Source organism: Rhizophagus irregularis, chromosome 2 (genome assembly GCF_026210795.1).
Source record: "Rhizophagus irregularis chromosome 2, complete sequence".
NCBI lineage: Eukaryota > Fungi > Glomeromycota > Glomeromycetes > Glomerales > Glomeraceae > Rhizophagus > Rhizophagus irregularis.
Genome location: NC_089430.1, coordinates 2,543,095 through 2,561,681, shown reverse-complemented (window position 1 = coordinate 2,561,681; position 18,587 = coordinate 2,543,095). Strand labels below are relative to the sequence as shown.

At 28.1% G+C, this 18,587-nt stretch overlaps 4 protein-coding genes across 4 annotated transcripts; 2 read left to right on the top strand and 2 right to left on the bottom strand.

The window, feature by feature from the left end:
• Positions 1-99: 99 nt before the first annotated feature.
• Positions 100-2,934, top strand: OCT59_011918 (uncharacterized protein; the record flags this gene model as incomplete). Its single annotated transcript, XM_025312946.2, has 1 exon — positions 100-2,934. The coding sequence occupies one exon, from the start codon at positions 100-102 to the stop codon at positions 2,896-2,898; it is 2,799 nt and encodes a 932-aa protein (XP_025188386.2). The 3' UTR covers positions 2,899-2,934.
• Positions 2,935-3,393: 459 nt separating this feature from the next.
• On the top strand, positions 3,394-5,164 carry OCT59_011917 (uncharacterized protein; the record flags this gene model as incomplete). Its single annotated transcript, XM_066134106.1, has 9 exons — positions 3,394-3,520; positions 3,582-3,709; positions 3,787-3,918; positions 3,992-4,092; positions 4,180-4,343; positions 4,459-4,621; positions 4,703-4,799; positions 4,875-5,029; positions 5,098-5,164. 9 exons carry the CDS (start codon positions 3,394-3,396, stop codon positions 5,162-5,164), a joined length of 1,134 nt encoding a protein of 377 aa, XP_065989403.1.
• A 133-nt stretch (positions 5,165-5,297) lies between these two features.
• On the bottom strand, positions 5,298-7,369 carry OCT59_011916 (uncharacterized protein; the record flags this gene model as incomplete). The annotated part of the gene is made up of 5 exons (XM_025308974.2): positions 5,298-5,823; positions 5,890-6,544; positions 6,642-6,957; positions 7,033-7,167; positions 7,246-7,369. 5 exons carry the CDS (start codon positions 7,367-7,369, stop codon positions 5,437-5,439), a joined length of 1,617 nt encoding a protein of 538 aa, XP_025188384.2. The 3' UTR covers positions 5,298-5,436.
• A 280-nt stretch (positions 7,370-7,649) lies between these two features.
• Positions 7,650-9,806, bottom strand: OCT59_011915 (uncharacterized protein). The gene is made up of 7 exons (XM_025312944.2): positions 9,532-9,806; positions 9,392-9,444; positions 9,211-9,266; positions 9,073-9,138; positions 8,877-8,989; positions 8,678-8,783; positions 7,650-8,585 (listed from the first exon to the last, which is right to left on the bottom strand). The coding sequence occupies exons 1-7, from the start codon at positions 9,586-9,588 to the stop codon at positions 8,113-8,115; spliced, it is 924 nt and encodes a 307-aa protein (XP_025188383.1). The 5' UTR covers positions 9,589-9,806; the 3' UTR covers positions 7,650-8,112.
• Between the last annotated feature and the right edge of the window lie 8,781 nt (positions 9,807-18,587).

Here is an 18,587-nt window from a genome sequence, read left to right as displayed (position 1 = left end):
GCGGAGTCAATTAATTTCGAATATCGAAAAGTCGAAAAATAAACGAAGAGCTTTTTAAGCATACTAATGGTTATCCCCCACAAAAATTTGAGAATATACATGCCAAAAATTTTGTCACGACATTTTATTCGGCAATCTTATCCATATAATAAAACTCTTATATTAAATTGGTCTCCTTGTATTAAATCATCAAAATTTTTGCGAACTTTTGAAGAAGCTTCCTTGTCTATTAGTTTAAGAATGTGGAAATGGAAGGTGACGATAACCAAATGTACGAGACGAAAACATTCCTCTCTTGCGCTACCAACAACGACGAGGAAAAAGTCAAGCGAAGCTATTATAAAAGAAGTTGACTGCAATTGTCAACTGTATCTTCAACCTTTAATTGTATGCTTTCGGCAAGATTTGGAAAGAAATGCTGAGAATATATTTGTGACGTATGACGATTTATCAAAAAAAGGTGCTTTACAATTACTCGATAAAAATGATTACGCTCAATTAATTACACGATTGCAAAATTATAATTCGAAAGATTTCGTACTAAAATGGCTGAATCGATTTGTTACTGATATGAAATCGATTAATTTAAGTTTTTCTCTAGATTTATATGCATTAATGATAGTTTTATATGGAAAATGGAAAGATTATGATAAGTTGAAAAATATTTTTGTTGAAATATTCCAAAAGAACATTTTATGTGATGTTGAAACATATAATAATTTTATACATATATGTGCAAAAATAGGTAATTTACGATGCATATTTCAGCTACTGCAAGATATGAAATCTAAATCAATTCAGCCGAACTTGCCAACTTACAATATCATTCTTTTAGCATATGTACGAAATAAGAATATTCCTGATGCTCTAAGCTTATTATGCGAAATGGAAAAAGAAGGTCTACGACCTGATGTTGTAACTTTCAATAACATTATCGATGTACTTATAAAAATTCGTGATTTAAAGAGTGTGATAAAATGTCTTAAGATAATGTCCTCCATGGGGGTTAGACCTAACGTAATGACATTTGACACGCTAATGTCAGGTTATTCCGATTTAGGAGATTATGATTATGTTGAGAAACTTTACAACAAGATGATAAAAATGAATATTCAACCGAGTTTTGATACTTATTTTACATTAATGTCGGCTTATATCCGATCTGGTAAGAAAAAGCAAGCTTTAGAAATCAAAGATCGTTTAAGTGATAGTGATGGGAAAAGTTTACGACTTTATAATATGCTTATACATTTATACATAAAATTTAATGATTTTTCCATGGCACGTCTACTATTTGACCAGATGTCAGAATCAGAATTTAAACCGAATGTCGTCACGTTCAATACTTTCATTAACGGCTATATTAATCAAAATAATCTTAAAGAGGCAGGGAAATGTTTTGACGAAATGATTAAATATGGAATTTCCCCCAATGTGGAAGTTTATAACACGTTATTGAAAGGATATCTAAATGTCTACGGAATGTCAGCTGTAAAAAAAATATTTTCACAAATGTCTAATTATGACATTGTTCCTGATGCTGTCACTTATAATACTTTGATGCAATATATTAAAAAACAAAATGGAGTAGATTATTATGAAAAAGCAATTGATCAATATAGAACAATGATTAAAAAATCGATTGTACCTTCCGATCGAACTTTTAATATATTGTTAAACTCGGCTATAGTGAAAGACATTAGGAAAAGTAGATTACATCATCGTCGACTTTCTAAGTATCAAGAGGCTGAAGAATCAATGGAATTATCCCTTATTTTAAACGAGATGAGATCGAAGGGTTATATTATTGATATTGTTACTTATTCTATTTTAATGAAAAATTTTGTACATTATAAGAAAATGGAAGAGGCTGAAAAATTATTGCAACAGATGAAAGATAATGTTATAAATCCTAATCAATACATTTTCAATATAATGATATACGGTTATTGCAAATCTCATAATATGAGCATGGCACAACAGGTAGTTAAAAAGATGATTATCTCGGGATTTTGGAAAGATTTAAAAACTTATACTTCATTAATCAATGGATATGTTGCTATTGGCGAGATTGGGGAAAGTCTGAGAGAATTTGAGGAAATGAAACGATCCGGTTTAATACCAGATAAATTTGTTTATACTTCTCTTATTGATATGTTTGCCAACAAAAAAAATACACGAAATGCTCAGAAAGTTTTTGATTACATGCGTACACAAAGAATTCCTATGGATAAAAAAACATTTACTGTACTTATGAAAGCGTACGCTCTAGATGGAAACATTAAAGGAGCATGTTCTGTTTATAATGAAATGATTAAAGAAGAATGCGAACCAGATGAAGTGGTGATAATTACTATGCTATCTGCATATAAAAAAGGAAAGAATATTAAAGGTGCGATCGATCTTCTTAAAGATTCTAAAATAAATAAATATCTCAACACACGAAATTGCAATATTCTTTTAAATATGCTAGCTCAAGATAAGGATTTATCAGAAGGAGCGCTTAAATTATTCATGAAAATGTTAGAAAGTCACGATCAATTATCGACATCATCACAAGTAAATACTTCTTTGATACATCTAAGTAATGCAAGATATCCACTACCTGACTTAGATAGTCTCCAGATAATTCTTAAACGATTTAGTTATAATCAGCGATGGGATTTGGTCATGTTAATATGGGATGCAATAGATCAAAGAGAAATCAAACCTTTAATTGAAGATTTTATAATATTTATGAAAGCTTTTGCTAAAGCAAGGAATGAGAAAAAATTATCGCAAGTTTGCGAAAAATTTCTAATTCAAGATCCTCCAAATTATCTTATTTCAAAAATGAGAGAAATTCTTTTAAATTATAGCATATCTTCCGAACTTATAAATGAAATATTAAAAAAATAAATTGTCACCACTGCGGATCCAATGATCTGCCTTGATTAACACTATTTGTCACGCAAATGTATATTATAAACAATTCACGTACAGAACCGAAATCCCAATTAGACGTTAGACGTGTTAATTAATGCAGTGATATTTAATTTCGTCGTTTTATATAAACAAAAATTAATCGGCGATTCAGAACAATGACAAGTTGATATTTTATTTATTTTATTTGCTAAGCTATTTTGGTAAAAATCTATTTGTCACACAATATATACTATTAATAATACGATAATAATGGTGTGATAACTAATACAGTGATATTCGCATAACTTGAATAGTATATAACTTAGGTTACACATTAGTCAGATGTTCAACTTTCAAGCTCATGTACTGTACAGTAGATCGATCAAAAGATGAAACGAATTATGTTCATTTCCTTGCTTGTACTTAAGTTATAAATTTCCTTTGCTCGTCATATTACCTTGATATTATTTACGCTATTTCTGTACTACTATGGATTCAATCTCTAAAGAATTTTCAAAAGTTGAAAAAAAGCAACAGGAAGTAGCTGATTCAACGATCGACAACATCGATAAAATTATTAATGAAATTCAAGAAGCTCAAAAGCGTTTAGAAACCGGTAAGTTTTAAGGTTTTTTAATATCAGTAAATAAATATAATTTCTAAGTGCTTTTTCACAGATCCTGTGAGCGCTGGTGCTATTTTAAAAGAACTGGAACTGAAGTTCAAAGAACTTACAACGAAAACTTTAGAATCTCACAAAGAATTACAGAAAGTAATAATACGTTATGAGAAAATAGTAGACAAGGTATAAAAAAGTCTATTCTTATAATAGATCTTATACTTCGTTTTTGTTTATGTTGTTTTCTTAATGCTTGTGTGTAGAAATGGAAGAATGACATTACAATTGCAAGCAATCCAGAAGTTTTCGCTAATAAAGAAAAGGTTCTCAATACAACAGTGGCCTTACACTTTATACGTGAAGGCAGGTTTGAATTGGCAAACACATTCATAAGGGTATATATAATTTACCTTCTTACTTTTTTTTTAACATCTGTTTAGTGAATAAATGTGTGTATAATTTTGTTAGGAAGCACAATTAGATATTCCTAATACAATACAAACACAATTTCACGAAATGTATCAAATTCTGGGAGATATAAAACTTGAAAAGTTAGAACCTGCTATAGAGTAATCTAATTTTCTTTCATAACTTATGTTGTTATTCATTCCTTGATTATTTGATATGTTCTAATTATATATATATATATCATCCAGGTGGGCCAGGACAAAGAGCAAAGAGCTTGAAAAAAGAGGTAGCACGTTGGAATTTGAGCTTCATCGACAGCGTTATGTTCAACTCCTAATTGATAATCGACGAGAAGAAGCATTAGTGTATGCCAAAAAGAAATTTCCTCTCTTCCATTCCCGTCATATTTTTGGTGATATGTCATTTTCCTTTGTTTTATTTTATACAGATAGAGTTATTTTTTTTTAATAAAAATTATATGTATATAATATAAACTAATGTAACTATTTCATGTAATTATTTATCAGATATAAAGCGGTTGATGTGTGCTTTGGCTTTTTCAAATCGTTTATCAACATCGCCATATAAAGATCTGTTGTCGCCCGATTTGTGGATTGAATTACAGAATAAGTTCATGCGTGATTTTTGTAATCTGTTAGGAATGTCAAGTGAGAGCCCCCTATATATTAGGTAGGTATATATGAAATTCGGTAGCATAATAGCATACCCGTCAATAATTATATCCATTTTTTTTAACGTCAAAAACTTTAGTGTAACAGTAGGTGCAACTGCTTTACCTACAATCTTAAAAATGGCTACAATTATGAAAGAGAAGAAGAATGAATGGAGTCAACAAGATGAATTACCAGTAAGTTTTCAATATGGGTAAAATAAATTTTAAGTATTCAACGTTCGATTTTTAAATCAGTCAAATTTTTTATAGGTAGAAGTCCCTTTACCCGATTATATGCGTTATCATTCAATCTTTGCGTGTCCAGTTTCTAAAGAGCAGTCAACAGAGAAAAACCCTCCAATGATGTTGCCCTGCGGACATGTGATTTGTCATGAGTCTCTTAACAAATTGAGTAGAGGCAATAGGTAAGTTGTTAATTATTTACTATATTTTTATTTTTATTTTATTTTATATAATCTTATTTTTTTTTCAGCCGTTTTAAATGTCCATATTGTCCGCATGAAAGCATAGCAAATCAAGCATTACGCATTTATTTCTAATTTCTAATTTCACTTAGAGAAAGACTAGTTATTTTTTTTTCAATTGTGATATAATCTTGCAAGTAAATTTTATTTTTTTTTTCCTACCGTAATTAATCCTTAATAAAAGAAAAAGCCTTTAAAAAAAGGACACTTTAGATTAATTTAATATTTTATTACAATATTAAAATATTGAGTATTAAAGAAACTATTATGAATCTATATAATGTCTAGCAATAAAGTTGGTTTTACATATAATATCCAAAATTAAAAATGTAATAAATTAATTACTATTAAGTAATACTGTTTTTTAATACTTTACTAGTATTAATTTTATAAAAATTATCATTAATGCGAGAATTATTATCGTCAGATAAAGTATTAAAATAATAATTACGATTATCTAAAAAATTTTCTAATAAGTTAGCAGCAATAAAACCACCATCATGAGTTAAAGGCTTAATTGTAGTAACAGAATTAGAAGATGACAATGATAAATCATAGGCTTTCTGTATGTAAGATTTCCATTTACCAGATTCAAAATGAGATTTTGGCATTTCAACACAGATACCTTGTAATTCCATTAAACGTTTTAAACCTAATTCTTCAATGAATTGAGGTCTTGAAATATAAATAAAAGGTTTACCATGACCAATACATTCTGAGCAAGTACCATATCCCTAAGAAAAATTGGTAGTTAGATATTACTATCATTATTATCATTTATAACGTACAAGTATACTTACTAATTTTCCAATTATAGCATCAGCAGCATTAGTTAAATCAGGTATATAAGCATTTTTTGGGCAAGAATAAAATCTATCAGGTAAGTTTATACCATCACTACCACATACTATAGCAATCCAATTATCAGGTAAAGAAGAAGTACCCCAATCTTCAATACCAACTAAATTTTGCCCGCCAAAAGATACCATTAAAATTTTATGAGTAGTGAAAATTTCTTTCGGTATACCAAGATTTTTTAATACTATTTCTTTAGGAGTTATCGATTTACGTACTACTAAAGGTACATCAATTACGTTACGATGATATTTTAAAAATTTTGAAGTGTTAGGTGATGAAAAAAACGAATTTATATCGCTTAGATAATTCACTGATTTTTCCTCATTATATAATGTTTTTTCACCTTTAGATGAAGTTAATGATGATGATGTTATTGTGTTATCAGGATAAAGCTGTGTACCTGAAAATGATGGTATTGGAATATAACCTGGCAACCTAATTAATAATTCAGAATTTCTATAATCTTTTATGACATGTTCAACAAGTCTTTTTATTGTATCATCTAATTCATCGCCTTCACATAATCCACTGTACACAGCATCAAAGGTAAAATTACTGACAATAGCTGACGGTATTCCAACTAATGCTGCTGCTGCACTGTATTTGTCAAGAAAGGAGAGAAAGACATTAACGATTCTTACAATCATAACAACTTTAACTAGAAGAAAACAAATCATTTTTACTAAAAACTTACCATGGAAGAAAAGGAGCATCAGACAACACAATATCGGCTTTAACATCCTTTAACCATTGAATTTCTTTATTTAATATTATAGGTTTATTGTCTAAGAATTTTATTAAATCATCAATCGTTTCCCGCCTATCTACGGTATATGCTCTAGGTTGTTTTACTCCCGCATCTATCGGAGCATTTCTATATTTTGCACCTAAATCTATTGCTCCTTGAAATATGAATTTTGGTGCATTCGATATTATATATAACTTATGTTTTCTTTGTAACTTTAATATTTCTGATGCTACTTGAACAACTCTTGTAGCATGTCCAAATCCTATTATATGCACAAAATAAAGACTTAATTGTTAAATGTCTACTTGAGAAAGAAGTATAAGAAGCGAAAACCTACCATGTCCCGATACGTAATAACAAAAAACATAATTTTTTGGTATCTTTTGTTTGAAAAAGAATTTTTTTGGTATCAATTTAAAGACACCAAAAACAAGTATAACTAAACCAAAATAAACTACTGAGATGGACTCCACTTTGTAAAGAATGAAAAGAAAATTTTTTTTAAAAAAAGTAAGGAACACGAAAAAAAAAGAAAATCGAAAAAGCGTACGTATAGAACATAAAGACGAAAAATTCGATTCATATATATATCTTATAATGCTAATTTCGTATGCATTATATTTGTTACACCAATGTAAGCTGTTTAGAACACGTTTTTTTTTATATTCATTCATCTCTAAAAATAGTCGAATTATTAAGATTACCCTTTAAGTATTAAAATATCCGCCACCACCGATATTCCGATATTTCATAACCGCCATTTAATATACTAATATACTCATTAAATAAATATACTGTCAAAATATTTAAGGGGTTAATTAGATCTTTAACAATAATACGTCAACAAGTAGTGCTGTTTATGATTGCCAAATTCTTGCAATTCATTTTATGCTAGGGTTATTCTTATAATGGAAATTGTTAACCAAAATTAATCAAAGGTAATCCCATTAAGTTGATCAACAAAAATTTTTTAAGTAGAATAAACAAAATCATTGTAGAATAAAAGGCCAACTTTTCGTACAATGACGTCTATTATGTCAAATGATTATACACGTAAAATTATATCTAGTTTTCTTAATGTAACGCCAAAATAAAATAAGATGAAAATACAAATAATATTTTTCTTTTTACATAATGATAGATAACCTTTTTGCTAAAAAGTATATTATATTCTTTGATCCCGCCCCCCTAAAATGTTGTAAAAATATAGTCGATTTAATCATTTGTCGTCAATTATGACAAAAGGAAAGAAAACTGTCGCTTTCTTCTGTTATTTAATAATACGAAATGAAAACAATTACAAATGTATCGCAACTATAAATTTTCCTCTTTTTTTCACTTTTTTACCTATTAATTTTCACCAAAATTACCTTTTAAATCAGATAGCAAATCACCAAGTTGAACTGAGATTTCTCTATCACATACTAGGTTCTCCTCCAGGGCTGCCCGAAACTGTACTTCGAGCTAACAATTTTGTTATGACAAGGTAAAGACATACCAAAGATACTATTATCCATTTACGCCATTGATCGAAAATTCCTCGTTGACCCGCAACATTGTTGTTATTATTAGTATTACTTTGCGGATTATTATTACTGCCATTTGCTCTATTAGCATTTTCAGCAAGATTTCCACCTGCAACAATACCCCGCAGAGGGTTTTCACTACGGTTATTGGGTCTGCGTTGTTGAATTTGATTTATACCATCCACTAAGGGTCCTTGTTGATTTGCCTCATTTCGTCTTACTGTCTGAAGGGCATGTTTATCGGTTTGTAAGGCATCATTACAAACAGTTGTGGTGTCATCGCTTGATGACGACGATGACTTATTAATTGGGTAAAGAACTTCAACAGGTACACATTCTGGGACACAAAGTTCGGGAAAAATTTCTAATTATAGAAAAAATTTCCAAAATAACTAAATACAAGAGCATCTATAGAATTTACTTTTCATACTTTATAATTTTTGGTTACGTACGTACCTTTAAATTTTGAATCGTTCAAATTGAATTGATGTGATCGTGAAGCATATATTCTTTTGTCAGCATCCGTCGTCTTGATACTCCCTGTAGTAGCTTCATTACTAGTCTAAATTTTCAAAATACAGTTTCGCCCAAGGTTAATATCTACTAAATTAATATTTTACAAAGCAATTTCTGAGGAATAATAATAATACAACACCATAAAACTTAACAACCCAGTCAATATAGTAGCAACACTCCAGCTAGGATTCCAAGTACTTGGATGAAAATCTGACATAGATAAACATAACCTAGTGTCTGGCTGAAATCGACCTAAATGAATAAATCAATTTAATATACTTTACGAAATTGTTTAGAATTATTTTATAAATAATTATGATGCAAATGAAAAATACCAGAAGGTGTTGTCATACGAATTGAGGGAGGCTTAAAGGGATATTCAGCGGGGAATAACAACACGCCTGTAAAAATGATTGTAAATATTATGTAATGAATAAGAAAAAAAAATAATTCAAAGGGATTGTAAAATTTACCATGATACTCTCCGTTGTGATAAGGTGTGTCAGGAGGTCCGCGAATAACATAGTGCCTAAAGAGAAAATATTATACAGGAATGAATTATATTAATCGCTTTCATATTGCAAGTATATAATTAACAATATAAAATAAGAGAAATATAAGATCTCTAACGATCTAATATTTTATAGAAGTTACCATTCCAAAATGTTACTTTCAAGTGGCTTTGCCATCAAATATGGGGGTGGATTCTTAACGTTTTAAGTTGAAAATCATTAATACATCACTTTACTATACAATATAAAGACAAACATGAGATGATTGATAGTACAGCTTACTTTCTGAAGGGTTATATATTCCTTGTTTAATCTCTTATATGCCGCTTTGGTAGCCATTATAAAATGTTCTGCAATAAAAATACAAAAAAAAGGAAGTTGATAATTTGTATATTACATATATCGAGTGGAAACTTTTGTGAGTTCAGCTATCTAATGTGATGTCTTTTTTATACAGACTTTCGAGTTATATATTTTTGAGACAAAGAAAAACTATGGTTTTGCCAAAAAGGCGCTTTTTTTGTCTGGGCAATTGTCGTATGACGATAATTATGGTATACAGAGTATCACCTGACTTTTCTTACACTCTTCTTCAGTATAAGCCGCAAATCATAACGATCCTTTTTCAAAACGAGAAAAGAATCCATAAATCAATTTCTTCCTTATACACCCTAATCCACGTTCCTTATCAAACTTGAATATAACAACCTTTAATGGTTATATAAAAGTTATACAAAAATGGAATTTAAAAAGAAATAAATGTGAATTGCGATACCAAATTATCATTAGTAATGTAAAAATTATCTCATAATTTTGGCCAGAATTACCGGTAAATATCTGAAAGTCAGGTTTGTGGCGCAATTTACCGACTGTGATACAGAAAAAAATTAACAAAAAAAATAAAAATCTATCAGCTATATATAGTTTAGAAGTAAGCCTTTTCCAATATATACTATAGACCATTATTTATGAATATATAATACAATACTGATATTATAAAATTCCTGTAAAAAAAGTTGATCTGTTTTTTATAATTTTTATAATTTATTTTTTTTTTCATAAAAAGCTTATATTTCTAGAATTAATAATCTTATATGAATAGATCTTATAAAAGATTCATATTTACAGAGTTTTTACAGAAAAATTTTTTAAAAAAATAACTAAAACTGATTCTATAGTAAATTTTTTATATAAGATAAATTATGCTTTTTTTTAAAAAAAAAATAATTTTTACTACTTTTACTATATATAAAAAATTCTGTTGTCTTAATTACATGACTGATCTTTTGTTTTTGTTTACACTTAAATTTTAATTGGATAAAATTAGAGTTATTACAAATAAGATACATAACAAGTTATTACAATTAGATTTATTCTTAAAACATTATATTATCTGAAAAAAAGGTATTTCTGCTAACATTTTAATTTATTTGTCTGGACAAAATGTTTGTTCTACTAAAGAACTTATTTTATTATTTATATTATTCAATTTTATCATTTTCCTTTTTTTTCTTTTTTAACTTTTTGATTGTTTTATTGAAGGTCAGAAAATTGTTTGTTAATTTAATAAAATGTATGTATAATTAGTTATAAAAATTAAATAACTTATAACCAAAATTTTTTTTTTTACTTCATATTGTACAAAAAAAATATATATATATTGTACAGTTTTTTTTTTATTTAAATTAATTAAATGTCTATATACAAATCACAGTTTAAATCCAAAAAAAGTGATTTTTAGAAGTAAAATTATTTACTTTCAAATTAAAATTCTAAAAATTTTAGAGGAAAAATATAAAAAATACATGATTATTACTATATTAAACAAAAATTTATATGTGGAATTTTTTTTTAATTTTTAAAAAATTTTCACTTACTATAGTAATAATATAAAATTTTTTTTTAAAACTTAACAAAACTGATTCAGTCAGAATATAAACTCCATTTTTATTTTTTACCACTTTGTGTCATCTTATATAATTTTATATATATAGTATAATTTTTTATTTTATACATAAATATATAATAATATATTCTTTTAAGGGTATTGCTAAATATTACCAGTGGTGATCGTCACCACATGTAAAATATTTTTTGAATTTTCAAAAATTTTTGACTGAGATATTTTTTTTTTTTTTTTTTTTTAATGATTTATATATGCTTTATTGATATCAAGTTTATATACCATACAAACAAATTATCATGAGCTATATCCACCCATAAGAATGCAATCATCAAAAATTTTGACTGAGATATTATTTTAATTATAATATAAATATCATTACTATATGTAAATTTATAGGTAAAACAAGTTTGCCTTAGATTATAAAGGCTATTGTTTAGATTATAGTTTTTAAGAAAAATAGAAAAGTTTGATTTTATAAGTAAAATACAATTTTTTGTTTTAAAAAAGATTTTTTTTAGTCAAATTTTCAAAATTTTAGTGTGATTAGTATTTATTCAGGTTTGTTTTACACATTTATTATTTAAATTGAAATTTTTGAAAAAAAATTTACGATATGTTTTTTAATTCTGGCCAAAATTATAATTTTCGGCCAGAATTAAGTGGTGTGGTGACGATCACCACTGGTGATATTTAGCAATACCTTTCTTTTAATATATTATATTATATATAAAAATTAAAATTAGTATTATAACTCTTTTTAGTTTTATAAGTAAAATTTTAAAGCAAGCAAAAAATATATAAAATATGTATTTTAAAAGTTGTATAATAAGTATATAAAAGTTTGCACTGTATTTATTCAAAAAATAAAATTTATAATATTATATGATTATAAACAGGGTTGGAAAATGTACTGTACTGAGTTTTTTTGGTACAAGTACATTTTTTATATAAATTACAGAGGTATTTTTAATCATATATACCTTAGTTTTAAATGGTCCAATGATTAAATTTTGATAAAATTAAGCTCATTAAATTTGAGTTAGCATTTGAAGTAACTTTATATATAAATTATTAAATATATGGTATTTAAAATTTTAAGTACAATGTATTTACAGGACCCCAGACATCACATATATAACTCATAACTGATCTGCATAAATTTAAGTACTTTTTGCTCCTGCTAAAATAAACCTAATTTGCTAAAAATCAAATTATCACATTTCAAATCTATACTAATTTGCTAAAACTCAAAATATGAGTTAATAATCTTTTCTTTTATTATCAATAAAAAAATGAATGATTAATATAAATTAAACTGCCAATTTTTATAATTAAAATATGTAGATTATAGATAAAATAATAATTAATAAAAATAATAAATTAAATAAATAATTATTAAAAAATAAAAAGTTGCGAAACAAAACGGACGGGTTTTGGCCCGCATTATGCTTAATTTTGGCCGGAATTATACTTAATTTTGGCCAAAATATAACCCGGATCCCGAAACTAATATTTTTAAAAATATTATTTATAAAGTTAAAAAAAAAGGATAAGTTAAATTTAAAAAAAAGTACCAATTTGCTCAAATATAAAATATGACTTTGTAAAATCAATACAATTTGCTAAAACTCATAATTATGACTATTAATTAATTTTCAATCAATTTGCTCTATCTAAAATTATGAATTTAACCTAATTTTGATTGAATTTGCTAAAACTCAAATGTGAGTTATATATGTGATGTCTGGGGTCCTGTATTTACTGTACTGTACTGTACTAAAATTTTGTCTTGTATACCATATTTTCCCAATTCTGATTATAAATAATTAGCAAATTTATTATATAATAATTTCTAAAAAAAAATATGTTGCAATAGAATTTCAAAGATTACTTTTTTTTTTTTTTTTTTTTAAATGTTGAATCATGTATCATTTTATTAGAATATATTTGGACTATATAATAATCACAACTATTCTGTAAATGATACTTCCAGCACCTGGCCAGTCTGATCAAACATTAACTATTATATCACAAATAAATTAAGAATAAAATTAAATAATAAAAGTAAACCAAAATAATTAAACCAAAATACTATACTATAAACCAAAATTAAACTAGAAAGAAAAATAAAGGAAAAATAAAAGTAAAGTAAAATAAATTTACTAATAAATAATTAATTAAAAAGTTTTTTTTTTTTTTTTTTTTAAAAAAAAAATATTACTCCAGTAATTTTTTGCTTATGTATAATGTAACCTTATCAAACTTCTTCTTTATTGGGATCCAATCCTCATATATGTATTTCTTTATAAAGGTATCCATTGATTTCTTTACCATTGGAATTGCCTTTTGCGTACTCAATCTGCTTTTCTTATTTGTATATCTTTTGCTTTATCTGAAGGTTGATTTAAGTTGTATTTCAAAGATTACTAAATTTCAAATTTTGCTATTTTAATTGGATTATAATAATCTTTGACTTGTTAAATTTATCTCAATAAAATGAATATTTTGAGATATAATTTATTTTTTTAGGTATAATAATATTAGTTAACTGAAATATTACATTTTAAAAGTTTAGGAATGATCTTATCACATTACTTTAAAAAAGTGATATTTATTTGTCACTGTTTATATAACTGCCATATTCATATTATTTATATTTATCTTAATGACTTAGAATTTTTTTATAGTCTAATCTTTATTTGTCACTTATATAATATATCATTTATGTTACTATAAATATATAGTCAAAAATGATGTAGTAAGATGATCCAAAGTTTAGTTACACAAAATCTGAATTGTTTTAGTAATTTTTGGAATTCTATATATTGCAATATCTTCACATAAAATTATTATTTTTTCAGTTATAAAAATTATTATTTATATTCTTTTATTTTGCATTTTTATTATTTATTTTAAGAATTTAGAATTTTTTAATAAACCAATTCTATTTATTACTAAAATAAATATATTTAAATTTATTATAAAAATTATATATTATAGATAATGGTAAGGCATAGAAGCAATTTTATAAATGAAAAACTAATTTAGAGTTTTAATAAATTAGTTATGTAACAGATATTTCTATATTTGTGCATATATTAATAAATTCATAAATTGCATTACTTTGTAAAAAAAAAATTATACAGTCAACTCTCTTTATAGTCACACATTTGGGACAGTCCATATTTGGTGATTATAAAGAGATGTGACTATATAAAAAATTTCTTATATTTGTATATCATAATTCCGGCCAAAAATTAACATAATTTTAGCCAGAATTATACTTAAAACTTTATTGTATCGTAACTTCGCCAATATTAATCGTAGAGAGATGATCTTATCGCCATTCGATTCGTCTTGATGAGACGGTTCTAATGGTATAAAATACGTCGAAATCCAATCACTAGATTAATTTCCGAAATTAAAAAAATATTAATGGTTTTTGTGTAATAACTCTGCCAATATTGATCCTAGAAAGACGATCTTACTACCATTCGATTCGTCTTGATGAGACGAATCTAATGGTATAAGATACATCGAAATCCAATCACTAGATCAATTTCCGAAATTAAAAAATATTAAATAGTTTTTAAGTAATAACTCCGTCAATATTGATCACAGAGAGATGAGCTTACCACCATTCGATTCGTCTCGATGAGGCGATTCCAACGAGCTATAAATCGTCTTTTTACAATCACTAGGTACCGAGAAATCTAGCAAAATGTTAAATGGTGCAGTAAACGTAAATCAAGAAATATTATAATGCTGACGTTTAACATTTTGTTGAATAACTCGTCAGCCAGTGATCGGAAAAGGATAAAACTACCACCATTCGATTCGTCTCAGTGAGACGATTCTAACAAGCTATGATACATCTTTGTACGATTATTAGATGCCAAGTTATTTAATATATTCTTTATATAACTGTGATTATAAACGGTTCTTTTTAATATAAGATTTTTGAGGATAGGTGTGATAGTGACTATAGATAGATTGTGACTATATAGGATAGATTTTAATAATAAAGTGTTTTGAACATTCAACTGGTGTGACTATATAGTAGAATGTGACTATAACGGGAGTGACTATAGAGGGAGTTGACTGTATATTATTTATTATATTTATAACTTATTTTAATAATTATTAAAATACTATTTTTTTTTAAATTTTTTTAACTATCACCGAAGGTGATGATCACCGATGACTGAAATTATGACGATCGACCAGCATTAAAAAAATAGAGTGCCAGTAAAATTTGATAATTCTGGCCAACGGTGATACTCACCCTTGGTGATTTGAAGTAAAAAACTTTTTTTTTACCTAAATTTTATTTCTCATTTCTTTAAGATATAAAAATAATTATACCAATCATTTTACTAATTATTTTTAAAAAAAAATTAATATAAATCTTTTTTTATATATATATATATTTTAGAAGCATTTTTATGACTAGTGAAATCATTAAATTGAATCGAATCATTAAATCAAATCAAATCGTCAAATTGAATTAAATTGAATCAAATTTTAAATTGAATTAAATTAAATTGATTTAAATCTCAAACTTATCAAACTCAAATTAAATCGAATTGAATAAAATTGAATCAAATTTTAAATCAGATTCAAATAATTTAATTCGAATTTGAATTTAAAATTTTTAAATTTGATTCAACTAAATCAAATTCGAATTTGAACTGATTCGATCTGATTTGATTCATATGAAACATTAGTCTAAAGGCATTGCAATACTAGAACTACTAATATAGTCTTATTTAAAGCCATTACAGACTACGATTATCATATTAACCTATCATAGTTGTAAATCTTCCAGTAGTAATAGCAGTGATTATCAGAACAGTAAACCGCTAAGAGTACTGGATTACTCCTTTATTATAAGTAATCTACTCAGCCATCCAAGGTTTACTACACTGGTCAAAAACTAGGCAAACGTGGCATAGTAGCCTTTATCTTTATTAAAATTATTCGAACTTATACAATTTACAAAAATAAAAAGAAAAAGATAAAAATAAAACTAACTAAAAACAAAGCTATATAGTCTCCTAAGAAAAAATAAAGTAAAAATTAATCTAAAAAAGAAAAATCGCATTACACTAAATTTCCCCAGATCTTCCCCCTTGATATATTCCAACCAAAGTAAAAGTAACTATGCTAACAAAATAACAAATAGCGCGCCCACTATAAAAATCGACACTCCATCCTGCAAAAGCTGTTATTAAGTAGCACCGTTAGACGACCCATAAAACCCGAAAAGTGATTAAACCATGGCAAACCATATTTCATCGAGTTCTTCAACCAATCGGTTCCGGAGTCACGTGAAACGTGTAGGGTCGGAGGTGGTAAAGATGAGTAAGGTATGTACGTCGAACAATGGCAGATTAGATGGCTTCGGAGTAGTTTTCAACTTATAGGTAATGTTCATCGCGTTTTCCCATCTACTTTTTTCATAAGAACGCGGATTCCAGATTCGTCTTCTGAATTTCTGGACAAAATTGTTATGAATAGCAGCGATAACTTTAATCGCAGAAGTTCTTGGAACGGATAGATCAACAAATAAGTCGATGAAGAGTTTGGGTAAGCAACCACGAATAAGGGCAAAGGAGGACCAATTTGTAGATGAAAAGGACCAGCATGAAAGAGAAGTAAGTTTAGCTATGAATGGAGAGGGATCAATATCAGCCAAATTGCTCGCTTCCAGAAGTTTGGAAATCAAATGATTTTGATAAGATTTGAGAATTTGTTGTATAGGCAGACGTCGCTTTTTGCACATAAAAAGGTGCATCAGGTCTTCCATGCGGTCGATACAAGAACGGCAAGTTAATTCGTCCATGTATAAGTCTGGTCGGGTCCGTTTAAGCTTTTCCAATATAGGCAAATCATCCAAGAAAAGTTTGAATTTAAAGGTTAGGTGTCTTGAAGCGTGCTCAGGAGTAAAGGACGCGTCATGGGAGGGCTTGAAATTTAGAGTGAACCAAGTAAGTTCCCAGTCAACAATATAATCTATATTAGTTGATAATAAAGAAATAAAGTGAAAACGCGTTAAGTTTAACAAATCACGCATTAACTGCGTTTGATAGTATTGTTTTAGAAGGTGTCGCGGATTAGATTCACAGACAACATCATTGTCATAAATTAAGACAAAATCATGGGCAGAGGCCAGGTCCATTCCAGAGATCAAAATACTGGATGACGCGGTATGGGCGGTATTGGCCAAGGAATCAGCAAAATCGTTTAAATAATTGCCAGAATGAGCTTTAACTTTGACGGGAAGGACAGTCAAATTTTTAGAGAAGATGGTTCGCTCAATAATGGCCCAAAGTTCAAAATTTGTAGTTTTATAGTACAAACGACTATTTGAGTAGATAGAGGAAAAACAACTTCGAAGACCATCAATGGCAGTTTGTGAGTCAGTATAAATTGTAACTTCAGAGTCGCGAGGAGAGATAGTTAAAACAGCATAAATAGCAGCAGCTTCAGCTCGAGAAGAAAAAGGGTTATCACGAATAAGACCGTGAGCATAAGTGGCGATGGAGTTGGGAAAGCCTGCATCGGGGACTATTTGCATCCAAGACCAGCCCATAGAAACATCGGGAGTGCCTAAATTAATAAGAGACCCATCAGTGAAAAAGATGTAACGCGAGTCTGAAGAAATGACCAACGGGAAGTTAGCAAAAACAGCAGCAGCTGAGGATTCAATAGTGACAGGGAGTAGTAGGAGCTACAACAGTATCAGCAGAAGAAGAATCAGAATCAAAATCCGATCTACTATAATAAAGACGGACACCATCTTCTATATCAGCCCAAGTAAAAGGGGAAATCACTTCAGAAGTAGTACGTTTAATCCGCTCGTTGGTGGTGGGCAGAATAAGCGAATGTTGTAGAGAAACCGTAGGTGTACAAAGGGTTAAATCAGCATTCCGTTTTTTGGAAGGAGGCAGAGGAATGTGAGCAGCACAACCAGGACAAGAAGAAAGTCTGATGAGATCACCAGGTGAGGATTCACAATCAGGAGAAACCCAGTGAACAATAGAACAAGTACCACGACTAGCTTGGACTAGAAGTTGTTTGCCAAAAAAGGGAGAACCATAAACGTCCAACGTGACAATCCAATTTTTTGTAGTAGGAGGAGAAAATAAACAAGGAGTCAAATCATAACAGGAAGAGTCAATCGTAGGCGTAAAATTAAACTGATCCAGCAAACGATTATTAGAGTCAGGAATAGTGGTAGCTTGTTGAATATCTTTGTACCAATAAGGGATACGGCCAGGGCCACGTCGTCCAACCAAATTGTCATAGTAAGCCTTCCAGGAAATTAAATGAGTTCCTTGGGGAGTAACAAGCTGAGATAAATAAAACAGTTGTCGTTTACGCAGGATGGAAAAATAGGCTTTAAAGGCTTTAGGCGTCATGCATTCAA